The following is a 24,798-nucleotide window of genomic DNA, read 5'->3' on the forward strand; positions in this document are numbered from 1 at the left end:
TCCCATTACTACCCTCTGTGAGCCTGGGTCTTTTATCTGTAAAATGTGGATTTTGCCTACCTTACAAAGATGCGGTGAGGATTTTATAAATGTAAAGGGCTTACTGCCGTCCCTGGCACATAGGAGGTACCATACTCAGTGAATGGCAGATGCAGACGGTGGCAGGAGCCCCCTGTAGGTCCCTTTTGCACGTGTGATGGAGAATCCCTCTTGCTTTCAGGAAATGGCACCAGGTATGACCTGACCCCAGTCACGGCCGTCAGCGTCCACTTGCTCAGCAGCGATGGAACACCGGTTCTGGTGGATGGTCCCATTTACGTCACTGTGCCGCTGGCCACACAGAGCATTCTGAGGCACAATGCCTATGTTGCCGCGTGGCGGTTTGACCAGAAGCTGGGTAAGCAAGACTCCTGTGATTGGCTAGCAGGTGACTTCATGACTGTTTGATTTTCCTTTTAAGAAGCCCATGCAAATCTCCTTTCCTTGAAGGTACTGAACGTTGCACGGTTTCTGGCTGGTGAAGCTCACGCCACTGGGCCATGCAGGCACGCTCTCTGGAGGGTTCTCTTGTTTTTGTTTTTGTTGTACATTTAAGCTAACTTACTTGAGTCTTTAAAGGTTATTAGAGCTAAAACTGGCTCCCCCAATCTTTAGCCTTTTATTCTTTAGGTTCTATCATCTCTCTTGGTCATGTGGTTTTTAAGTTTAACGAAAAAGGAAGAACGTTGCCAACAACATCTCAAGAGAAACTAAAATGACCCATTAACCCCCCACCTAGAGAAAACCACTAATCGTATTTGGCATTATATCCTTCCAGTCATTTCACCATGCACGTATGTGTTAGTTATCTGTCGCTGCACAACAAATTGCCCTAAGACTCAGCAGCCTCAAACAACAGTGAGCATCTCTTATCTCACATTTCTGGAGGGTCAGGAGCCCAGGGACAACGTAGCTGGGTGGTTTCTGGGTCAGGTCCTCCAGCAAGGTTGCCGTCGGGCTGCCAACCTGGGCTGTGTTCATCTCGGGGTCGGGTGGGGGCTGGTGACCGTGCTTCCAATCCTGCAGGGCTGTTACAGGCCTCAGCTCCTCACTAGCTGTTGATCTGTTGGTCGGAGGCTTTCATTCCTTGCCCTGGGGGTCTCTCCATAGGGCTGCTCACTACGTGGCAGCTTGCGTTCCCTGGAGCAAATGATCCAAGAGAAAAAAAACAAAATAAAATACAGAAGCACAAGTAGGCAAAATGGAAGTCACAGTCTTTTACAACCTAATGTCAAAGTGTGACGCACCATCACTTCTTTCCAGATGCTGTTGGTCCCAGGGCCCAACATAGGTCCAGGGTGGGGTGGACCGCACAGGCCCGTGAACACCAGCAGGTGGGGATCCCTGGGCCCTCTTAGAAAGGCTGCCTTCCGCAAAATAGATTTTTAACGGGAATGGGATATATGCTATAATACTGTTCTGTAACTTGCCTTTAAAAACCACTTGCATATCATAAACATCTTTATGTAGCATCAGCTGTGACTCTGCAATGTCAAAATTAATGACTGCGTGGTATTTCATTATGTCGATGTGTCATAATTTGGTTGCTCTGTGCCCTATAATTAGAGAAAACATTACTATTCTTACCAGTGCTATGAAAAATAACTTTGTAGCTAAATCTTTAGGCATGGCCATGGTTGTTTCCTTAGGATAAAATTTTAGAGAAAGCGATAGTGCTGGATTAAAAATGTATGAAATTCTAAAGCTTTTAATACATCTTTCCAGATTGTTCGCTAGGAAGTTGTGTAGTTGGTGCTCTTCACAACAATATGGGCACACATGCTTGTGTGCTTAGATTTTCATACCATCTTCATTCTTATACCCCTTCGGTACCCCGTCCCTTGAAAGTCAAGCTTGTAAATACCAGTTTTCAGATGCCCTCATCCAGAATTTTAAAGCATTAGACCATGCATAAAGATTATTGGGAGATGTTTGGTGTCAAATGTATTTTCAAAGATACCTAATTCCATGAGGGGTCATCATAGTCCTGGGAATTTATATGTGAAAAGAAATGCCTGTTGGATGTCTGGGGTTTGTTGCGGTTTGGTCTTGTTTTGTTTGTTTTGTTTCGCTTTTGCTTCATTTTGCTTTCCAAATAATTACTAACAGGAGCCATAATCATTTGTGTGGAATTCACTGATTTCACTAAAGACGTACTAAACTTGACGTTGACCGATGGACGGTATCATTTCCTTAACATAATCCTGCACCGAGTTAGGCTGCCGCTGACGTGTGTTCTCGAGGACTTAGTCGGGACCTAAGAAGCCCAACACCTCCCAGAAGAAGACAGAGTGAGAGGGGCGTGCCTGGGAGAATCTCAGAAGAACACAGGAGAAAGTAGGAAGGAGAATGGAGACAGCTTGTATTTTGTACCCTGAAAACCTGGGTCTGCTCTTACAAAGCTGTCAGTCCCGCCTTGGGCAAATCCCCGTGCCTGTTTTCTCATTTGTGTAAGATGTGCCTTTGTTGAGGCTCTTATCCCCCTGTATGATCTGCTTCTCTCCCTTCGACCTCCTAGTTGGCCCCAAACGTGCTCAGGTCAGCGCACTGAAGCAGCAGCATGACATGTGGTTAAGAGCAAGGGGCCTGGGGGCACACTGGATTGTTATTCCGGCTCTGCTACCCACTGGCTCTGTGGCCCCGAGCAAGTTACTTAACCTCTCTGTGCCAGTTTCCTCAACTGTGAAATGGCGATGATAATAATAATGTTGTTACAAAGAGTGTATTAGACAAAGTTCTCCAGAGAAACAGAACCAATAGGGTGTGGGGGTGGGGGGGGGGGTGTGTGTGGAAAGAGATTTATTTTAAGGAATTGGCTTATACATTTGTGGAGGCTGGCAAGTCCGTAATCTGCAGGGTCAGCCTGCAGACTACAGACCCAGAGAGGAGCCGATACTGTAGTTTGAGCCCAAAGGTAGTCTGCTGGCGGAATTCCCTATTCCTTGGGAGAGGTCAGTCTTTTCCTTAACGCCTTCAACTGACTAGATGAGGCCCACCCATATTATGAAGGGTAATCTGCTTTACTCAGCCTACTGATTTATATGTTACTCTCACTTTAAAAATACCTTCACAGCAACATTCATACGTGTCTGACCAAATATCTGGGGACCATGGCTTAGCCAAGTCGACACAAAAAATTAACCACTCCAGGGAGAAAATGAATTAAAAGTTGTAAGAGGCTTAGTAGAGCGCCTAGCACAGAGCAAGGACACCCGAAGAGTTTAGAAAGTAAACAGAAGTCTCCCCATCCTATAGAAGGCTCCCACGGACTGTGCCCTCCAAACCCCTTAGCCCAGATCTCTCGAAGGATTGTTCCCCACGTGCTGCTTCCATTTCTCAGCCCACTGTGATCCTGCTCCTGCCGCCTACTCTTCGGAAACAGGTGTCCCGGAGCTCACCAGTGGCTGCACGACTCTGAAGGCAGGTGACCTCCTCCTCCGCTTCGAGGTCTGTGCGACATTTCGAGATCTTCCTTCCTTTGTGAAGGGCCCTCGTCTGTTGGCTCTTTGACTCAGTGTCCCCCTGGGTCCTCCTTGTATGCTGGCCACTGGCGTCTGCCCTCTGCCCAGCTGCTAACTTAGCTGATGCCAGTTGCTAGGGCACCACACCACTTCCCTCACTCCCACAGCTGCCCATGCACCCAGGTCCTAGTCTCTGCTCTGTGTTTCTGACCTTCCAGTAGACATCAGTGTATGGATGTGCCATAGGAAAGTCAAGTCCAAGATGCCTAAAATTAAGGCTTATCCACTCCTCTTGCTGCAGCATCTAAACCTCTCCGTGTTCCCTCTCTTGGTTAAGGGTATCGCCTACCAGACCATCAGAGTAGAAACCTCAGGGTTATCCCCACTTTATTCCTGCAGCCACATCCAGTCCCGTGTTGCTGTCAGATGAGCGTTTCTCAAGCTTCACCCTCTCCCTGTCTTCTCCATGTTACCTCTGCCTCGGCTCAGACTCTTCCCTCTTTTCTGGCCCAATTCCAGCAGCTGTTGGAGTGCCTCCCACCTCTCCTTCCCTCCACTGGGTCTTCTGTATCGCACCGTAGGTTATCTTTCCGAAGCAATGGAAAGCCGTATGTATATGATCATCTTCCATGTAGATTAGTCCTCTTAAGTACAAATGTTATCTCCTAATATATTCAACTGCCCTGACAACTAAGAAATTGCAAGGCCCTGCCCGTATGTATTTCTAGTATCACTGTAACATGTACAATGTAAGCGGGAGGAGCTACGTTACTGTTTAGGGGATGGAGAAAGGGATTTGAAAAAAGAGAGATCCCACTCACATGATGTGACAAGCTATGGGGACACCTCTGCGCAGCCGGGGAAGGGCACACAGTGGTGTGGTAGCAATGGCGGGCATGCAGAAGATGGTGGCTTGACATGAGGGAGAGAGAGGCAGGGGCCAGCTCTGAAGGCATGTGTGGGCCTGAGGAGCCCGGGGACAGTCTTGCCTGGGAAAGCGGTCTGTGCTTTGGAAGGATAACCTACGGTGCGATACAGAAGACCCGGTGGCGGGAAGGAGAGGTGGGAGGCACTCCCAACCGCAGCTGGACTTGGCCAGAAAAGAGGGAAGAGTCTGAACCGAGGCAGAGGTAGCACAGAGAAGACAGGGAGAGGGTGAAGCTTGAGAAACGCTGATCTGACAGCAACACGAGATGGGATGTGGCTGCAGGAATAAGAGACAGATGCATGTACTGTGATCACGGCGGTCCTTGTGAGGGAGACAGGAGGAATCAGAACCAGAGGAGATGGCAACAGCGTGGTCGGAGCAGAGACTCGGGCGATGTCCTTTGAATATAGAGGAGGGGGCCACTAGCCAAGGAACGCAGGTGGCCACGAGAAGCTGAACAGGGCAAGGCAACAGATGTTCCCCTGGGAGCCTCCAGAGGGAACCAAGCCTGCTGACACCTTGACTTGCGCTCAACGGAACTGACTTCAGACCTCTCACTTCCAGAACTTTAAGAGAATACAGTTGGGTTGTTTTAAGCCCCTAAGTCTGTGGTCATTTATTACAGAAGCAACGGGAAATTAACACAATAACAGAAGTCCGTGAAAACAAAGAAATGTGCATTGTTAGGAGGAAGCCTCTGAAATGGAAGTTACCCGATTCTCTATCTCTTCTCTGGAAATAATCCCCACAGCATCAAGCCTTTTGCCATTGAGAACCTTCATTGTGTACATGATCTATTTTCACTCAAAGGGTCTTTTTAACCGAGCATCTACTGCAAGAAATGTGACTGCCAGCTCCCGGCTATAACAGCTTGTATGTGTACACAGAAGAGCCAACGTTTGCATAGTCATTCAAAAATAATCAAATGAATTAAAATATGCTTTCTGAAAACTTTAAGATTGGTGGACATTTCAAAGAAACCGTATGTTCTTTAACTTCCTAAATTCAATAGAAGCCTACATATTTCATAAGGTTGGGGTTGTTTTTTTTTTTTTACTATTTTTTTCTTTATTATTAAGGTTCTTATTTTGTTATATTTAATCAATAATATCATTATTTAAGTAGAAATTAAGTTATCTTGGTTAAATAAAAAGTTCCAAGACAGTATTATCAGATCAGGAAAAAAGTAGGAACACATCTTAAGCACAAAACACTACTTACTAATTAATAGCTATTTATGATTAATTCAAACACAATAAATAATCACCTCAAACTATTTAACACTTTAAATGGTGTGCTTTTAAGGTAAATCAAAGTAATTGTAGTTCCAAACTGTTTAACAGCCAGATACAGCAATCTGTGAATCCATTAAAAATTGTTCACCTAAATCAGGGTCGGCAAACTACAGCAAAGCTAAGAATGGTATTTACATTTTTAAATGATTGAAGAAAGAATCAAAAGAAGAGTATCTCATGGCACATGAAAATTATATGAAATTCAAATGTAAGCATCCCTAAGTAAAATTTTTATTGGATGCTATGGACTGAACGTTTGTATCCCCCTCCCCAAAGTTCCTATGTTGAAATCCTAACCCCCATGGGTGTGGAGGTGTGGGGCCTTTGGGAGGTGGTTAGGTAATGAAGGTGGAGCCCTCAGGAATGGGATTAGTGCCCTTGTAAAAGAGACCCCAGAGAGCCCTCTCACCCCTTCCACCATGTGAGGACAGCAAGAAGATGCCACCTGTGAACTAGGAAGTGGGATTTCATGAGACACTGATTCTGACGGCACCTTGATTTTGCACTTCCCAGCCTCCAGAACTGTAAGCAATGAATATCTGTAATTCATAAGCCACTTCGTATGTTATTCTTTTTTTTATAGCAACCCAAAGGGACTAAGACGCTGGAACACAACCACACCCATTTGTATATGGTCTGCATGAGTGCTATCTCATTACACCCACCGGGTTGAGTGGTTGAGACAGAGACCAGATGTCCCCACAAACTGAAAATACTTACTATCTGACCTCATACAGAAAAATGTGATCCTTGATGTAAAAGGCATTGAGAGGGAGGCTCTTACCATTCTAGTATTAGAATGTAGATTCTAGGGACACCTGGGTGGCTCAGTCAGTTAAGCATCTGCCTTCAGTTCAGGTCACGATCCCACGATCCCACGGGGTTGAGCCCCGTGTTGGGCTTCCTGCTCAGTAGGGAGCCTGCTTGTCCCTCTGCCCACTCCCCCTGCTTGTGCATGCTCTCTCTCTGACAAATAAATAAGTAAAATCTTAAAAAAAAAAAAAAGAATGTAGATTCTACGCTCATGGTCTGCAGGACCGAAGTGGGGGTGCCTGGTGCAGCCACATCCGTACTTCCTGCCATCCAGGTAGCCCTTCGGCATTTTGCCAGGAGTGAGCATTGATGCTCAGAGTGATAACACCTTTGTTAAAGGGCAAGACTTTAAACTCTGTAAAGAAAGATGGAATCGCTTTTAGTCCCATGGGACTTTTATTTGAAAAATAAATCCACATTTTGACACTAACTCGAATACTGCAGTCCATGACTGCCAGATAACTGAAAGTTTACTCTGTGGAGAGGGACCTCGAAGTGCTCCTTTTCAAACACCATTAGACTGGAGTCAGTATTTGTTGCTGTCGTTTATCACTCTTGTTGCCGCCACCGTCATCGTCATCATCGTCTTCATCGTCTTCATCGTCTTCATCGTCTTCTTCTTCTTTCTTCTTTCTTCTTTCTTCTTTCTTCTTTCTTCTTTCTTCTTTCTTCTTTCTTTTCTTCTTCTTCTTCTTCTTCTTCTTCTTCTTCTTCTTCTTCTTCTTCTTCTTCTTCATGGCTACAGTTGTCCTTCTTTTTTCCTTTTGGAACAAGCGAGAAATTTTCCATTATACAAATTAGTATCTCCATCCTTCAACCCACATGTTCACCGGAGGATGACCTAATAGATCAGCACTGTCTTAGGGTGTAAGTAAAGTTGGATTTTGTTTAGTGTGTTACAGCAGTTTGAATTGGCTCATTGTTACGTGCACTCTCCATAAAGAGGATTTTTTTAAGAAGTGCAGTTTGCATGTGCGAGAGTTCAGACCTTTGCTGCATTTACAGGCAGCACCGAAGCCGTCGTGTTAAAATGCTGCTTGATTGGTGCTGCAAGGGAGGACTCTGTGTAGTGAGCACAAGTCTTTCTTTTGAGGAATTAGAGGTTTTCTTGAACTTATGATTGTCTTGTGGTGCTTTTTTGCAAATTATAACAATGCCAGCGTCTGTGTCATGGGTGTGGTGGGGGGGGAGGCTATTGTGGACATAACACACGTTCTCATCAATCGTGTGCGGGGGTGCAGTCTGTCCTTTGAAGGAGGCGGTTTTCCTCCCCGGGTCGGGCACATGAAGTTTCATTGGTCATGGTGAATGCATCTTAGCTGAGGCTTTCTGGGCAGTAGGAGAGGATTCTGTCAGCTTGCTTTTACAGGCATTTGCTCTCTCACCTAGAACTGGGACGGCAGATGGCTGTCCGATGTTCCTGGTTGTCAGACTGTGATCTGACTTGTTGCCCTGGGGAATGGTCACTTCTGAACATGCAAACCAGGTCAGTGGTTTGGATTTAAAGTGACCGAGTGACATTGGCCAAGAAATCAACCTTTCGGTTTCTGGATGTGATGAGTTTCTGCGGTTTAATGATCACTTGGGTTACTGGATTTGAATACTCTCATTCTAACGAGATGACAGAAATAAAAGCATCTTCTAAGTGGAGCTACGTTGTAGAATCCAGTTTTAACTGCCTTCCCAAAACACAGCCTGCAGAGTGTGTGTGGGTTGCTATAGAAATGGCAGTTACTGAACCACCTCTTATCATGCATGTATGGTGCATATGTAGCAGGCTCTCAGGATCCCCACTCATAGCTGGCCTGGAGGGGATTGGTCTCCGCTTCAGATGGTGAACATTACTGCTGATGCTGTGCTCTTTGAATTAGTCCATTTAGGTAAGTCACAGCCAGCCTGCCCTGGAAGGTGGAGCTTGATTTAAAATATAGATCTGGATGTTTTTTCCATTTCATTGTTTTTTTGGCAGGGGAGGAAAGGATGGGAGTTCTTATAGCACCAAATTATGTTTGGAACTGGCAAAAAAATGAACATAATATCCCTGCCTTATCTTTTTCTCTCCCTGTCCTGAGCCACACGTCAGGAGGGAAGGTGACATATTGAATACTGAGATGTAGAGATTGAATTACAAGGATGAACTATATTACACAGGCTGGGCAAAAGTTAGAACAAAAGAAGGGAGTTCATGTTTCTAGCAATTAAGTGCATGTTTACATGTGTGATATTAATTTTAGAACCGTTTGTTTTTTCCAAAAGAACAGACTCCATAGTTAAGAGTACTACAAAGAAGGAAGCAGACTCACCTAATCTTAAGTGTGATGTCAGTAGATCCTTAAGAAAGATGATATGAAATAGGTCTTCTCCCAGCGAAGGCTGTTTCTTAGAAACAAAGAACTCTCAGGAAAGGAGTCTCTACTTTCCCCAGATGTTAAAATTGCCCACAAAAGTGAATTCAGGCTTCTGTTGGGTATGTCGGAGAAACCAAGGTAATTTACCTGCAAAGAAGGCTGACTGAAATGATGTAAAGGACAGAACGGAACACAAGGGTGGAACAGGACGTCATTGGGGTAAATGGTGGTAATCCGATGGCTGAACTCTAGCTGACCGGAAATCTCGGCTGCCACGTGGCCAACAAACTGGTGTGGTTTCAAGACACAGATTGGCATCTTTTTGCCACGACAGGCCACGAGCGGCCACGAGCATCAGCACTGTGATGACACGCTGCCCCTGTGGTCCGAGGGGAGTGCGCTCGGGCCAAGGAGCCCGTGCGCCGCCCGTTGGGAGAACGGATGCACAGTGATCTCAGAACATGGACATTTGTTTTTCAATTGTTGCCTAGCAACTAAAAAAAAACATTCTTGTGATATCAATCCATTCCTAGGAATCGTTAAGCCTTTTGTGTTTGTGGCTACCGCCTCCCCCACCCAGCCCTGAAATGAGACTTTTCAGAGAATAATGAATGCCGTCACATGAGCTACATTATAGTTGTGGTTCAGGGCCATTTTTGTTTTGAAACCTTTTTCTTACAGACTTCATCTTCCCATAGTGTCACTTTATACAGAAGTAGAACTTCCTGTGCTTGAGTTTAACCGAAACCGTTTTTGGCAAGCTTTACGAATGACTGTTGCCCACTTTGTGGCCTTGGAGCAAGAGCAGCATGTTCCTCCTGAAAGGAAATGTGTCTTACTGTCAACTCTTAATTCCCACTTACGGATTATTCACGTTGTGGATTTTCTGTGGCAAATTTGTAGCCTCCTGCTGGCTTCCCCGTCCCCTGGAAGCCTCCAAGCCCCCTTGTGTTGCCACTGCCCCTCGGCCTGCCTTTTCAGCATTGTGTCTAGCATCACTCGTTCTAATGTCAGCCTGGGTGAAAAATAGGAAGGTTGAAGCTGCCATAATTTACTTTAAAACCAAACAATTTTAAAATGCCTTCTGTTGTCAGTTCTCTCCATTGAAATGGATAATTAAAGGGAAAGGTATTTTTTGATAGAATTTGCACTGATAGTATAGTGTTTAGCAGGAGTCTATAGAATATAGGCAGCGTGAAGCCCAGCAATTGAGGCAGCTTGGACTCGGAAACTGACTCCTCCTACTAAGCAACTAGGTTACTAGTTGTGTGATGTTGAGAAGTCCTTCATCCTCCCTGGGCCGTAAAATGGGAACGGCGCCTTGCACTCGATAAAGAGCTCTGTGCATGTTAGCCATCATCATTATAATCATCACTGCTTTTATGGAGCCCATATTCAGCTTCTGCGGCTTGGGTGAAACATGATGTAAGAAAGGACAAGAACAGGGAAGTCCTAGTGTCTTTAAATTTAGTATCCGTTCTCAGCTAAAGCTGTCGTGTATTTGGTAAGCCCCAGGTATCCAATCTGTTTGGCTGGTACCCTTGTTTCATATTTATATGAGCTGTTCCATGTTTTAAATGTCCCTGCTGTTTCCCTATTTCCAAGTAAGTCTTACAGTTCAGAATAGGTTTCGATTTGAGCAAAGCAGGCAAGTAAGTCCCCTGGTGTGCCAAGCAAGTGTTTGCCCAGGGAGAGAGCCCGGCCGGGTGCCGGGCATCCGAACTTCAGCCCAGCCCTGCTCTTCCTTCTCACGACTCTGCACCCTTGATCTCTACAGCAACCCGTGTCATTGTCCTCCCCTCAGCGGGTGAGGACCCTGAGGAGTGAGGAGGAGGACTTGGGATGGAGGAAGACCCCAACGACTAGGCTTTCCTGAGTAAGATTCCAAGTTTTTCGCACTGGAATCTGTTTGTCCAGAGAGCTGCTTTGGTGTGTGGGAATTGTCCGCAAGGATTTTAAAATCTGAGAGCTGGATCCTGGTATTATTCTTGTAAAATTTAACATGAAGAATATTCTGCATCATCAGGATTCGATACAGAATATAAAGCCATCGGATACTCTCATCGCTTGGATATACACTTAGCAGTAGACTAGTGGATAGAATAGAATCTCCAAGAGAGAACTGAACTGGGGTAGCTGCCATTCATCAGGGACCCCACCATATTAAGGAAATGTAAGATCAAAGTCTGTGGAAAGAGGAAAATTTCTTGGCAAGTTCAGCCAGAAAAAGGTGGCAGGAGAATCAAGTCACAGGCACACCAAGCTCAAAAGAAGCTTCACCCTACATCTCTGTCATGTTTATACAAGTGACAAGTGCCCTAGAGGCATCAGGTACTACATTATGTTGCTGTTTTTTTAATTTAATTTTATTTTGAAGTTTTATAGCCCGCTTCTGTATCCTTTTTAAACTTGTTTTGGTTTCAGACTTTTGTATGAGCTACACTCTTTTATATTAGGATATATTTAACACATAATGACTTTTTAAATAAGTTGAACACATTGCATAAGAATTTTGTTTCCCTTCTAAATTATTTTTGTACATTAATCAGGTCTGGAAATCATCGGAAGGAAAGATAGGCCTGGCCTAATGTCTATTTTCGGCAAAGCTTCATCAACACTCCTGATTTAATCTTGGAAATATATGCACTACTGAGAAAATCTTTTAGATAGGTCATTTTATCTTCTGAACTTTTTAAGATTTATTTATTTATTTGAGAGAGAGAGAGTGAGAGCACAAGTGGGAGGGACAGAGAGGGAGAGAGAATCCCAAACGGACCCCATGCTGAGCTCAGAGCCCCCCTCAGGGCTCAATCCCACGACCCTGAGATCATGACCTGAGCTGAAACCAAGAGTCGGACACTTCACTGACTGTACCATCCAGGCGCCCCCATTTTATCTCTTAGAATAAAGTTCTCCCTCTTAGTGGCTCTGCCCCTTGGGCAGTACCAACCTTAGGCTGAGCAAGAGGGAGAGCTGCTCTGACACTCCAGTTGAGAGGACCTCACTCTGACCCTCCTCCAGCTGTGCCCTCTCCTCATGGGATAAGGTATCCACTGGCCCAAAAGGATGTGGCCACCTAGCATCTGAGACCCCTTTCTAGAATACCCTTCTGGTACCCTAGAATCCAGGGTTCCCTGCCCACACAGGCCTAACCCGGCTTCCAGGTGCTCTACCCTAAGTCCTTTTCCCAGAGGGCAGACCCCCCCACCCCTATACGTGCGCCATGTGCATACCCTCAGGCCAGAGGAGTGGCCACGGAGTGGGCGCTGGCTGGGTCGTGAGCTTGGACATGGAGTAGGCATCCACATCCATGTGCACGAGGCGAAGGGTGAGTTAAGGGGTATAGGTCTCAGACCAACTCCCCTCACGCCGTTTGTTCCAGCATGTACTCTGAAGCACTGAAGAATTCTACATCCAATCCTAGACTTTAGGTTCTATAAAGTTATGGTTGAAAGGTAGGACGCTTTTATTTAACAACACGATCACTTGCTTTGTAACTTTTAAACACTTAAGATATGTTGTAAGGGACATCCATTTATACTCTTGTCTTGAGTTCTGCAAATGTTAGGGGTGAGCCCGTGCCTGGGCAAATCACTCCCTTCTCTGAGCCTCATGTTGGTAGCCTCCAAAATGAGATAGAGAGTGCCTGCCTTTCAAGGTGGTAGAAGTACTGGAAAGGTACAAGGTCCATGAAGCACCTAGCACATAACCAGGCATAGGTGATGTTTTTACTATGTTGATTCTTTTTGCCCCTTACCTGGAGTCACTCCTTTAAAATTATGTGTGTTTATACGCGTACGCGTGCGTATGCAGCACACACACACCGAGCAAACCCAGCCTACAGAGAATGCACTCCATTCGAAGGGTCTCTAGAAGCACCCTTGCTTGCTCTGCAGTATGACCCATAGATGCAGCTGTACATGGCTGCCCAGACATTTCAAATGTGCCTACACTGAAGGAGAAGAAAAATAGGATCATTTGGGTAAAAATGTTTTTTTTTTCCTTTCCTACTCACTCTTTGCTGAGCTTATCCATTAGCAAAGCAGGTATAGCTATAAACCAACATTTTTCATCAGTGTTCTCTGAGCAGCCCTGGAGGTGGGGAGCTACCGCCTTTCTTAATCAGAAAGAAGCCAAAACTTAGCGCACACACACACACACACACACACACACACACACACATACACACACACAGCATGCCAGGGAGTGCAGGAGAGATGCAAAACATGATTTCCTTCGGACTCCAGATCCTTTCCTTTCCTAGTGTACCAGATTTCTGTGCATTCCTGCTTCTATGCCAAGACTTGATATGGCTTAATTGAATGATGGGCTGAATCTGGGAATGCAAAACACCCCATTCTCAGGTGTGTTTGATTTGGCCCGTACAGTTGGTTTGGGGGCAGTTGTTTGTTTGCTGTGTTTTAATTTACTGCCAACATTTAGAAATGAAAGATTTCCCATGGAATTCTTTTCTTGGCTTCTCTTTTCTGAAAATCAAACAGTTCGTTCATTTCAGCAAATATTTATTTTTTTTAAAGATTTTATTTATTTATTTGACAGAGAGAGTGAGAGTGGGAGCACAAGCAGGGGGAGTGGGAGAGGGAGAAGCAGGCTTCCCGCCCAGCAGGGAGCCCAATGTGGGGCTCTATCCCAGGACCCTGGGATCATGACCTGAGCCGAAGGCAGACGCTTAACGACTGAGCCACCCAGGCGCCCTCCGCAAATATTTATTGAACAGCTTCTTTGTGCCGTACTTTCTCTGCTCTGGCTCTCGGGATAAAGCAATGACAAAACAAGGCAAGGAAGGTCCCTGTGATTATGAAGCTTTTGTTCTAAATGAGGGAGACAGTGAGCCAGCTTGCTTCATAGGACCTAAGTACCGTAAGACTGTTAGGTAGAGTGATGTCAGAGAGAATGATTGGCTGGCCAGAGCCTTTGGTGAAGTGACATTAGAGCTGGGATCCTGTAGACACCTGGGAGCCCAACAGGAATATCTTGAGGACAGAACGTTCTGGGCAGAAAACAGCCAACGCAAAGGGCTTAAGGTTGGGATCCATGTGGCCACATCCGGTGGCGGCCACTGGTTCCACGAGCATCACTGCCCCTTCCAGCAAGCGCACGACCGCATCTGTAGGCATTTGGATTTGCCAACTCCTGGCTGGTAGTCTGACGAGTGACTAGGTTTTTTATAATATAGTAGAAATGTTTCTGAAGTTGCTTCAAGCACTAGCTGCCCAGCTGATGCACCATGGCAGCACTGTGGGAAACAGAAGTGCCAATAATTTAGAGCTTTGCTACTCAAAGTGTGGTCCGCAGCTAGGGAGCCTGTTAGAACCTCAGACCCACTGAATCAGAACTTGCATTTTAGCAAGATCTCCATTTTAACAGGCTCTTTAGCAAGCACTGGTTTGGAGCATCTTTCCACATCTGTACAGATGTTTGTAAACTTCTCTGTTATGCTCTCCTTCGTTGTGAGTGAGCTTTCTAATGCTGGGGATTAGTGGCTGTGCATCCCACAGTCCTGGTCCACTCCCTGGTCCACTCCCTCCACCCAGTCTCTTCTGACATAATTGCAAGATGGATATTGGATGTAGTGGATAACGAAGAAAATTTCTCTCCACATGGGCCTAATTAGCCTGTACTCTGCTACAGAATATCAGAAAAGAAATAGCTACTTTCTAGAAATTTATATATACCTATTATAAATCCAAAATTCTCTCATTAAATTTTATTAATGCTATTATGTATCCTCATGCTTTTGGATATTTTAAGGCATATGCTTTCTATAACTTTGTCAGAATCTTTATGGTTTCCCATTACTGTTTTCTAAACCTTGGTTCAGTAAGGCTTCTGATAGCTCAGCTAAAGCTTAAAGGAAAAAAGAAGAGTCACTTGCTTAGATTAAAGTTATTTTTAAGAATCTACTTCTCAAAAATTACCCTGAAAATACCCAGGGAACATGGTGTAGCTGAATACAGATTCATTTCTTGTTTTAATTTATAATAATGCAGCCTATCTCTGATTTTATGCTTCAGACAGAAGGTCGTTGGTTGTAGGGAGTTGCCCTTAATTTTATTCTTACTCAAATCAGTCCTGAAATGTACTTGCCTGAAGCCCAAGGACTCCAGCCATCTGTACAAAACTTTTTACTCTTCAGTTTGATTGCTTTCAACAAGAATGGTTGGATAATTGACAGAGGTAAATACTTTGCTGTGTAATTAACAAGAAATGCTTCCCCCCTCACAGATCTCATGCAAAAGTAATTCCAGAGAGGGGCGCCTGGGTGGCTCAGATGGTTCAGCGTCTGCCTTCGGCTCAGGTCATGATCCCGGGGTCCTGGGATCGAGTCCCGCGTTGGGCTCCCTGCTCCTTGGGAGCCTGCTTCTCCCTCTGCCTGCCTCTCTCTCTCTCTCTCTCTCTCTCTCTCTCTCTCTCTGTCTTTCATGAATAAATAAATAAAATCTTTAAAAAAATAATAATAATAATAATAATTCCAGAGAAGGAAACATAGCTACTCAAAGGCATGGACTTGACTTTGGGGAAAAACAAGGCTATGCCACAGTATTATCAAAGTAGAAATTGTCGCCGCTTCTGCTATACTGATAAATGCGACTTAGGGTTGATGGAGTCGCACGTTCTGATTTTAGTGAAGGATCCTGGCACAGTTTTGTTAGAGCATGCAATAAAATAGACTTCGACCTTGCTAATTCTGTGTGCACAGCTGGTAGAAAAGCATGAAAGCGGTTATAGCCCTTGAGAATGCAGATGAAAGCCCTGTGAAGTAAGTCAGTCATCTCTAGATTCTAGAGAAATCCAGCATATCCGGGGATCGGGAGAGACTCTGTGATTAAAACTAGCGATGAGAAGCAGTGGCAGAAGCACTTGCTAGGGATCTAAGAGGGGCCTACTTCTTAAGAAGTTGTTCTTAAAAAAAGAATAATAAAGAGGGAAAAGAAGATTGTGCTCAGAAGAACCAGTGCCCACACCATGCGAATTATTGAGCAAGGGCCACCAGAGCTGGAAAGAGGAGATGGTTACTGGCCGCGGCCAGCAGCTGAGAGGCAAGACCATTGTGTGTTCCCACCAGCAAGTTCACGGCTGCCTCACGCGTGTATGTGTCCCACCTCTCGCCGTAAATGTTCCCAAATATCTCGCAGTGAAAATGCAGGTGTGGGAGTAGAAATAGCTATATTTCACAGTGTGGCTGTTCAGTACTCACCCTTTGACCAGTAGAACTTCTTGGAGGTGGGTTTTCTGAGTGGTCATGGAATATCCTCATGAGTCCCAGCTTCTAGACCTACTAGAATTCACCCCAGGCTCTTTCAAGAGAAATGGATGAGTTCGAATATGTTAGCTTCAGGAAGGCGAACACCCAACTACCAGTACCTAAGTGATGAGGCATTTATTGTTTCCCTGACAAAAGCAGTGTGAAACAGCTCCAGGATTGTTCCCAGGGCCCTACAGGTCCTCTGCTGTGCCCTCCTCAGCATGCCCACAGTTCACATAGCTAGAAAGTGGCAGAGCTGGAAGCTCACTTGCAGGATTATCTTATGCTCTGGAAGCCGTGCATGCAGTCAGCTGGCTCTTTATACTGCTGGGCTTGTATCTCCCATGTCGGGAGATGCGACGTGGTGTCATATCTCACTGCAAAGTGGCTTGTGTCCTTGTGCATTACCTAACGCACAAGGTGTCAGCTTCAGCTTGTAATTAGTTAAAGTGTGGGTTGTCACTCACAGTTTCCTTTTCAAAATCAGTAGTGCTCCTTTGGTGCTGCCGCTCCAGCTCCGCTGAAGGCTGCAGGGGTGCGTCAGTTGGGTTTGCATTAGCGTTACCTGGACTCCGGTCCCGCTGTGAAGCCAATAAAACTCCTGAAGCGGAAAAAAAAAAAAAAATCAGTCTTTAAAAAAAAAAAATCAGTAGTGCTCCTAGTATCAGGGTTTTCTCTGCCTGTTAGCAAATGTCGCGATGAGTTAGCGTGGCTGCTGCCATAGGGGCTTCCAGGCAGAGGAAATACGGCAGGCAAGAAAAGCAAAGTAAATATGAAACCCGACAGGGTGTATTCAAGTTAGACGTGTTTTGAGCCCTTTTTCCTATTTTAGAGTTTTGATAGCCATTTGTTATATTTTTTAACTCACTTCGCTTTATATTTTGCAAATAAAGGCTGATTTCATGACTGCTTGGCCACATAGTAAGAAGGCAGCCCTCTTGGTGATTGCTAAGAGAGCCTGTCACATGTTACAGGCGAGCAGAAGGCATGTCTTTCTCTGCCTGTCAATTACTGGGTGTAATAATCTTTGTGGTTAAGCATAGCTTCCAAATTAAGAACTCATGGTGCTTTATGCACAACGAACCTTGCCAGCTGAATACATAACTAATTCATTTTCAAAAAGGTTAGGATGACTTTTCCACAAAGTATGTATTCTTGAAAATATCTCTCTCTCAGTCTTTCTACTGGGTAAGGTTTAACCCTAGAAAATGATAATCCAGACAAAAACTGATCTGAGGGTGTAATGTGGAAGGAAAGAAGTACTGAACTTGGATTCAGAACACCACTTTGGATAACTGGTTTTGTTCCCCAGTCCCTCACACTGCCTGTGGACATTACTCGGACACAGTTTTAAGAAGGTGGGTCATCTAGCTCCTGGTGGCAGACTGCAGTGCCGGGGGCGGGGGGCGGGTCGGGAGTGAGGGAGCAGAGCTGGTAACAGGAACACTGGTAGCACCATAGAAGGGAGGGAAGAAGGAAGCAGGGGAGAGAGGGACGGAAGGAGCAAGGGTATGGGAGGGTATAGCAAATGTAGGAGCAAACACTTCCATTCCTTAGTAGGGACCTAAGGGCTTCAATATTTTAGAACCTAGCATTGTAGTTGATTATGATCATGGCCCTGAGTTATCCTGAAAAATCCAAACTATATTCAATTTTATAAGGCAGCAGTAAATGACACTTTTTAAAATTTTTGTTAGAACTTCCATTTCACATTTTGGCAAATAAAACGCAAGCTGTATAGAAGAAGAGCTTCCAAGCCTTGTTGAGGAGATGTCCTGGGGCTGCCGTGGTGGGCAGGTTAGGGGGAAGAGGGGTGTTCTCTTCACCTTCACGTAGAGAAGCTTATCCTACGTCTTTTTTTATATATGAATTTCTGTTTAAGATTTCATCCAGGGGAGGGGCGCCTGGGTGGCTCAGTCATTAGGCGTCTGCCTTTGGCTCAGGTCATGATCCCAGGTCCTGGGATCGAGCCCCACATCGGGCTCCCTGCTCCGCAGGAAGCCTGCTTCTCCCTCTCCCACTCCCCCTGCTTGTGTTCCCTCTCTCGCTGTGTCTCCCTCTGTCAAATAAATAAATAAAATCTTAAAAAAAAAAAAAAGATTTCACCCAAGGGAGAGAATTTCAAATGTTTTAGGAAACTATTGGAAAGCTACTGATCCAGACATTTCGGTAATGCAGAATTTCTTCCCTTGGTGATGCCAGAGGAGTCACTATATAACCTGCACACACGTTCAGTCCCCAGTAACAGACATGCTGCAGACCTTGGGCAGAGACACACAGAGCCACCAGCCTACTCCCAACAGACCCCCGTAACAGCTGCTCAGCTGCTCAGGGCAGGCCCGCCTGCACACCTTCACACCTTCACGAGGTGCCCCCCTCGACAGTCTGCATGCCCCAGCAGCTGCCTTACTAGTCTAGCAGGCCCTCCACAGGAAGTGATGGCAAGAGGCCGGAAGGACAAGTCCAGAGCAAGGAGAATGAGAACCATAGGCATCAAGTGGGTCTAAGGAAGCAGCTGTGCTGGGCTGCTTTTAGGACATGAGGGGCTTCGGGCACCCAGGGGGCTCAGTCAGTGAAGCGTCTGCCTTCGGCTCAGGTCATGGTCCCAGGGTCCTGGGATCGAGCCCCGCAGTGGGCTCCTTGCTCCACGGGAAGCCTGCTTCTCCCTCTCCCACTCCCCCTGCTTGCGTTCCCTCTCTCGCTGTGTCTCTGTTTCTCTGTCAAATAAATAAATTAAAAAAAAAAAAAAAGACACGGGGGGCTTCTCCATATCTGGACCACAGAGGAGACCAGCTTCGCGGGGACAGCCCGTCACACAGGTGTACTGACCAGGGAGTGTGCGGCGGCTGCCCCGTCCAGGAGGCAGGTGGGCAGAGGGGAGGAGAACGAGCAGCTGGAGATTTCGTCTGTCCACACAGCAGGAGCAACCCAGGGCCCTCCCGGGTCTGTCTGAGCGGTGCCTGAGGCGCCCCCCCCTTCCCCTGCATGAAAGGGACCCCCAGTCCTGGCAGACCAGTCGCAGGTACTGTGCTCATGTAGCCCTTACTGCACAGAAGAGACTTCCCAGAGGTGTGTGTGCTCTGCTGGCCGGGATCACCAGCGAAGCTTCGTGGCACCCGTTCCCTAACGGGGAGCACAGGAATCTCTTAATGTGTGCTGGCTCCTCAGGCGGGGGAGTCGCCCTCATCCGCGGCATGAGGATCTCACTAACGAGAAGCATATGTTCTAGCACACAATTCATTAATTCTCGTATTCCCCGTAGCTCATTTCTTCCCACAAAACACGGAAAGCTTGGAAATGGCGTTTGCCAGTAACAGCACGACTGTTGAATCCCGAGATAGTGTCCCCCTTTATTCACTGAAGACGTGTGCGCTTTGCAGAAAACCTAGGCCAAAATAAATCCCTCTTTCCCAGCTGGCTTTGTTCCCTTCAGTTTGAATCTTAACCACACTTCTGGAAGGATGTCTTTCCTGACAGGCACACCCAGCTTTTCACAGGAGGTCATCTGATAGTTTTTGGGGTGCACATCGAGCCTTCTCTCATTCTTGAGTACTATTGAGCTCCTACGCCAAGGATATTTCTTGGTGCCGGGAAGAAGACAAAGGAATATTGGACCCGGGCCCCAACTCACGGAGCCTGCAGTCGGAGAGAGGAGGCAACACGTGGGCCAAGGGGTTAGCAATGGAAGCAACGTATATTTTGGAAAAGTGATGCATTGACACGTGCCCCAGGAGTGCTGAGACGTGGGAAGATCCTTGAGTTCTGGAGGCACTCAAGCTAAGCACGTGATGCGACTGGCATCTTGAAAGATGGGGAGGTTTCTGGAAGAGAGAAAAACGATGAGAGATTAGAGCAGCAATGGTGGCAAAGCCGCGGACTTACGTCAGATGTACACTGTGTGAGCTGACGTTTGAGGAGCGCAGGGTCTGGCGGGGGCAGGGTGCTAGAGGGGCAGGTGGGGAGAAGAGCTCTGAGAACCCCCTGCCTCCACCTACGGGGCCCAGTGGCCTCCCACTTGTTATCTTAGTTTCGGGTGTACAGTGTAGTGATTCAGCACTTACATACAACACTCGGTGGTCACAGTGAGAAGTGCGAACTTCATCCCCTTCACCTGTCTCTTCCCTCTCCCCATGCCCCCCGCCCAGTGACCAGCATTGTGTTCTCTATAGTGAAGAGTCTCTTTCTTGGTTTGTGTCTCTCTTCTTTCTTTCTTCTTTGCTCATTTGTTTTGTTTCTTAAATTCCACACAGGAGTGAAGTCATATGGAATGTGTCTTTCTCTGACTGACCTATTTCGCTTAGCATCATACTCTCTAGCTCCATCCATGTTGTGGGAAATGGCAAGATTTCATTCTTCTTGTGGCTGAGTGATATTCGGTTGTATGTACACCACATCTGCTTTATCCATTCATCTATCGGTGGACATTTGGGCTGTTTCCATGATTTGGCTATTGTCAATAGTGCTGCAATAGACAGGGGTGCATGTATCCCTTTGAATTAGTGTTTTCCTATTTTGGGGGTAAATACCCAGTAGTGCAATTACTGGATCATAGAGTAGTTCTATTTTTAACTTTTTTGAGGAACCCCCATACCATTTTTAATGGCATTGGAAGCCCTTCCTAGCCTCTTCCCCACGCAGACAGTAAACTTTCCAGCCCGTCCCTCCCGCCCCACCCTGCCTCTGTCCCATCCCCGGGCATCTTCCAAGCTACACTTTCCTTGCCTTCCTGCACACTGCTTCCTTCTCCTCTTCCTCTTGGTGTCTTCCCTACCCCACCCCCCACCCCCAGCTGACAGTGCTGCCGGTTCTTCAAAACTTACATCATCCAGAAGCTTTCTCCGTCTTCCCTGCACTCCCAGAACAGGTGTGCAAAGCAGTGGCGTGTTCTCCAGTCACTGGCCTTTCTGGCTCCTGCCAGCATCACCGCCCAGCTGGGGCCCTCCAGACCAGACTGGGGAACTTGTTAGCTGGGGAGTTGGCGGGGGGTGGGGGGCGCGCTCCATTCACCAGGCTTGCCCCTAGGTTAGCTGGGAGATATTTTAGAAGTGTTTTTCCAGTTGATGTGCTTATGTTGTAGAAGGCAGAGGCAACCTAGCAGTCAAGTTAGGTTTGAATGAGCAGCAGTTGGGACCCGTGAGCTTCAGATCTTTCTGTCTGGGTCCCTTCAGCCTCACCTGATATCCACTCCCGTGTGCAGAGCCTTGACTCAAGAATCCAGCCTGGGGAAAACTGCAGACCAAAGAGTGCACGCCACCTCCTGGCCGAGGTGGAGATCCTGTGTGTCAGAGAGCACCAGGGGGAGAGGGGTGGGGTGTGGAAGTCGGGCACGGAACAGCGTGGGATCCCCAAGTGGAAAACTGGAAACGGTCGCCAACAGTCGGCTCCCTACCTTCAGGGAAGCTTTCTTCCCAAACATGGAAAACCTTAAGCTGCAGGTGTCAAAGGTCCCGCGTTTCCATTTCCTCAGGAGCACTTGTTAAAAAAATTCATTGGAGTAAATTTGAAGATCTGATTGGCTTTATTAAATGATTCATGAATTGGGCAGTATCCCATGTAGCAAGTAGAGGGGAGGAGCTCCGCTGAGCTGAACAAGAGAAAGGTTTTTAAAGGCAGAGAGAGGGCATAAATAAAAGAAGGAGGGACTTTATTCGCGAGGAATTCACTGTTGAGGCCAGGTTTCCATCCTAAGGGGAGTGGAAGGGGTCTATCAGGAAATTCCCTAGCATTTACCAGGAAATTCTGTGTTGCCTGGTTACAGGTTACATACCTGCGGCGTTGAAACTGCAGTTAGGTTAGGTACTAAGTCTTGGTTTACCGACTTGGGGCCTTAACTTAAGTGATGCCATTGTGGGCTGTGGTTTTGTTTCTTAACACTCCATGGAACTACGTGATGCTCTGGGTAGCTAAATCATCTCTGGGTTGGTGTTCCTCAGCAAATGAATCTGAATTGGGCATCCTTGTTCTCCTACTCACTTGAGAAACTTTCCAGGTTGTATTCTTGTCTAACATGAATAGAAATCCTCTCCTGCCGCGACTCAACCTGTTGCATGGGAAGGTCCGACGATGCACGGCGCTTGCTGACGCCTAGCCTCTCCCACCTTCCTCCTTTGTTTAACTGCTGTCTGAGCAGAGGAGTTAGTGAGCAAGACTGGGGGCTTTGCCAGGGGTACCTTTCCACCCACTGCATTTGAATGTTGCTATGGCAACCGACAGGACCTAGAAGCGGCACCAAGTATTGTTTCTTTCTTCCGGGGAGAACAGTCCCTGTTGCCACCTCAGGGATGTGTGTGCATAGGAAAGGCAAGGACCGGAGGGGAGAATGGTTGGTGCACATTTGGTGCATTTAGGCCTCGAGGGGACACAGTTGCACACATGGCCATTTCAGGTAGTGGGACATCGCTGGAGCAGGCTCAGTGGTGGAGCACCCTGGGCATTGAGGCAGGGCAGAAGCCCAGCTAAGTAAGGCCTGGCCTCCACATTGGTAGGCTGGGGTGGGTGTGTGGGGACGGCTGGAGGGCCTGACCAGTACTCTCCCTTGCCTTCTGCTGCCCGCCACCATCATGGGCCTCAAAGCAAGGTTCTCCACCAGTGAGTTACCGCCCAACGACCTTGGGCATTGGGTCTGTGTCTCGAAAAATTAAAAAGTGCAGAAGTCACCAAATGTTGGGAAGGTTTATAGGAAATGCAGCAGGGTAGATCAGAAGAACTAGCCCTGGCCCTGAGGATGGACAGACAGACGTGGGTCAGCTTCTGCTCTGCTCTGCACCCCTGAGGGTCTTAGAAGAGGTCTATATCTCCCCAGTCTCCAGTGTCCTCATCCAAAAAGAGAAAGTAAGTCTTATTCTATAGAGTTGCTGTGAGATTATAGACAATGCATATAAAATACGTCTGCTGTGACCAGCCTGTACATAGTAGGTGCTCGTTAATGTTAAATACTAATTAATAACTGAAGGCACAGATGTGGACATATCCAGTGTTTCCCAGCACCAGAATCAGCTGGAAGCTTTTTAAAATACTCACCTACGGGGTGCCTGGGTGGCTCAGTCGGTTGAGTGTCCGACTCTTGGTTTTGACTCAGGTCATGATCTCAGGGTGGTGAGATCGAGCCCTGCATTGGGCTCCACACACGGTGGGGAGTCTGCTTGGGGTTCTCTCCCTCTTTCCCCCCACCCCCGCATATGTACACGCTCTGTCTCTTAAAATAAATAAATAAATAAATCTTTAAAAAAAAATAAAATAAAATACGCACGTCTAAATCAGGTTTACTGGGTTAGAATTTGCAAAAATGAGACCAAGAACTCTCTCTCTTTTTTTTAAACTTCCATAAGTAATTCCGATGTAACCAGTGTGTAATTTTGGACAGGAAATTTGCTTATTTTCTTGAGAATGAAGAGTATAAACAATACTGGACTCCCCGCCCCTTTTTTTTTCCACTCCCACCAACCCTTGTCTTTCAACCTTTATTCTACTAACCTCCGAAGCTTTCTGGTAGAATTATCTGTGTTTGAAAACAAAGATGTTTGAGAAAGTGGTTGAAAGTAATATTTAATCAGAAAGGCAAGGAAAAACTAAAGTATCCATCTTCCCTGAAAGAAGCTGAAAAGAATCCACGGAAAGCTTATGCCATCCCTACATGACATTTGGACCATGTTGGCTACATGATGGGTCACAAACATGACATTTAAGGTGACTGGTGTGATATGTGTAAGCCTGAAATAGGAGTTTAGCATGCGTTTAGCTGAAGTTTTTTCTGCATCCCACAGGAACGTGGCTGAAGAGCGGTCTAGGCCTTGTGCACCAGGAAGGTAGCCAGCGGACGTGGACGTACATTGCCCCTCAGTTGGGGTACTGGGTGGCGGCCATGTCTCCTCCCAACCCAGGTAACACGAAGCCAACACCCGCGATGGTGGGCAGTGATTTCTTTGAGGGTTCAAGCTAAGTATGCTTTTGAAAATTACTTTAGCAGGGAGATCACATCTTACTCAGAAACGATGGAGAAGGGCACCTGGTTGGCTCAGTCAGTGGAGCCTGTGACTCTTGATCTCAGGATCATGAGTTTGAGCCCTACACTGGGTGGAGAGATGACTTTTAATAAACGGTTGAAAGTCTGAAAATCAAATGACGAAACGAAGGTATTTTGTGGGGGTTGGGGGAGTTCTGGTTGTGACTCTCCCATTTAGGATAAGAATAATACACAGAACATACTCCTGTCTCTTGTCTCTGTTTTTCTCAGACAGCTGCCATAGGGAATTCCTAATCTAAAGCCCATAGAGGCAGTTCAGACCTCCTCCCTAATTCCAGAAACAGCTGTGGCCTGTAGTAAGAGAAATATGGGGGAAGGGCACTCCTCAGAGCCGCTAGCAGACAATCCCCATTGGAGCCTTCTTGGGGCAAAAAGCTTGATTTGGCATTTCCTAAAGGCTTAAAAGCAGACCAGTTGCTTTGTGTCTAGAACAATAGTCATCTCTATTTAGCATATGCAAATTAATTCATATTTTTTAAAGCGTGACTAAAAAAATTTTTTTTTACCTATATGCCCTAAGTTATCCCAATGAATATTCCAGAATTGTTTCTTAAAATAATCATCTTCAGAGAATTCTTTCCAATGATGGCTTCTGTTCCTCAAAATGCCTTTAGAATCTGTATC

At 46.4% G+C, this 24,798-nt stretch overlaps 1 protein-coding gene and 1 long non-coding RNA gene across 2 annotated transcripts in view; one reads left to right on the forward strand and one right to left on the reverse strand.

Moving 5' to 3' along the window:
• Positions 1 to 24,798, forward strand: part of FAM171A1 (family with sequence similarity 171 member A1) — a 124,919-nt gene that overhangs the window by 93,969 nt on the left and 6,152 nt on the right. The window contains exons 5-6 of the mRNA XM_025853589.2: positions 221 to 397; positions 23,915 to 24,031. Of these exons, the coding sequence (XP_025709374.1) occupies positions 221 to 397; positions 23,915 to 24,031 (294 nt within the window). The remainder of the gene's footprint in view (positions 1 to 220; positions 398 to 23,914; positions 24,032 to 24,798) is intronic.
• LOC112810105 (uncharacterized) lies at positions 7,238 to 9,333 on the reverse strand. Its single transcript, XR_003204752.2, has 3 exons — positions 9,032 to 9,333; positions 8,840 to 8,915; positions 7,238 to 7,297 (listed from the first exon to the last, which is right to left on the reverse strand). It is a non-coding gene; the product is annotated as an uncharacterized lncRNA (long non-coding RNA).

Source organism: Callorhinus ursinus, unplaced genomic scaffold (genome assembly GCF_003265705.2).
Source record: "Callorhinus ursinus isolate GAN/ISIS: 27379988/994484 unplaced genomic scaffold, GSC_fseal_2.0 scaffold36, whole genome shotgun sequence".
Lineage (NCBI taxonomy): Eukaryota > Metazoa > Chordata > Mammalia > Carnivora > Otariidae > Callorhinus > Callorhinus ursinus.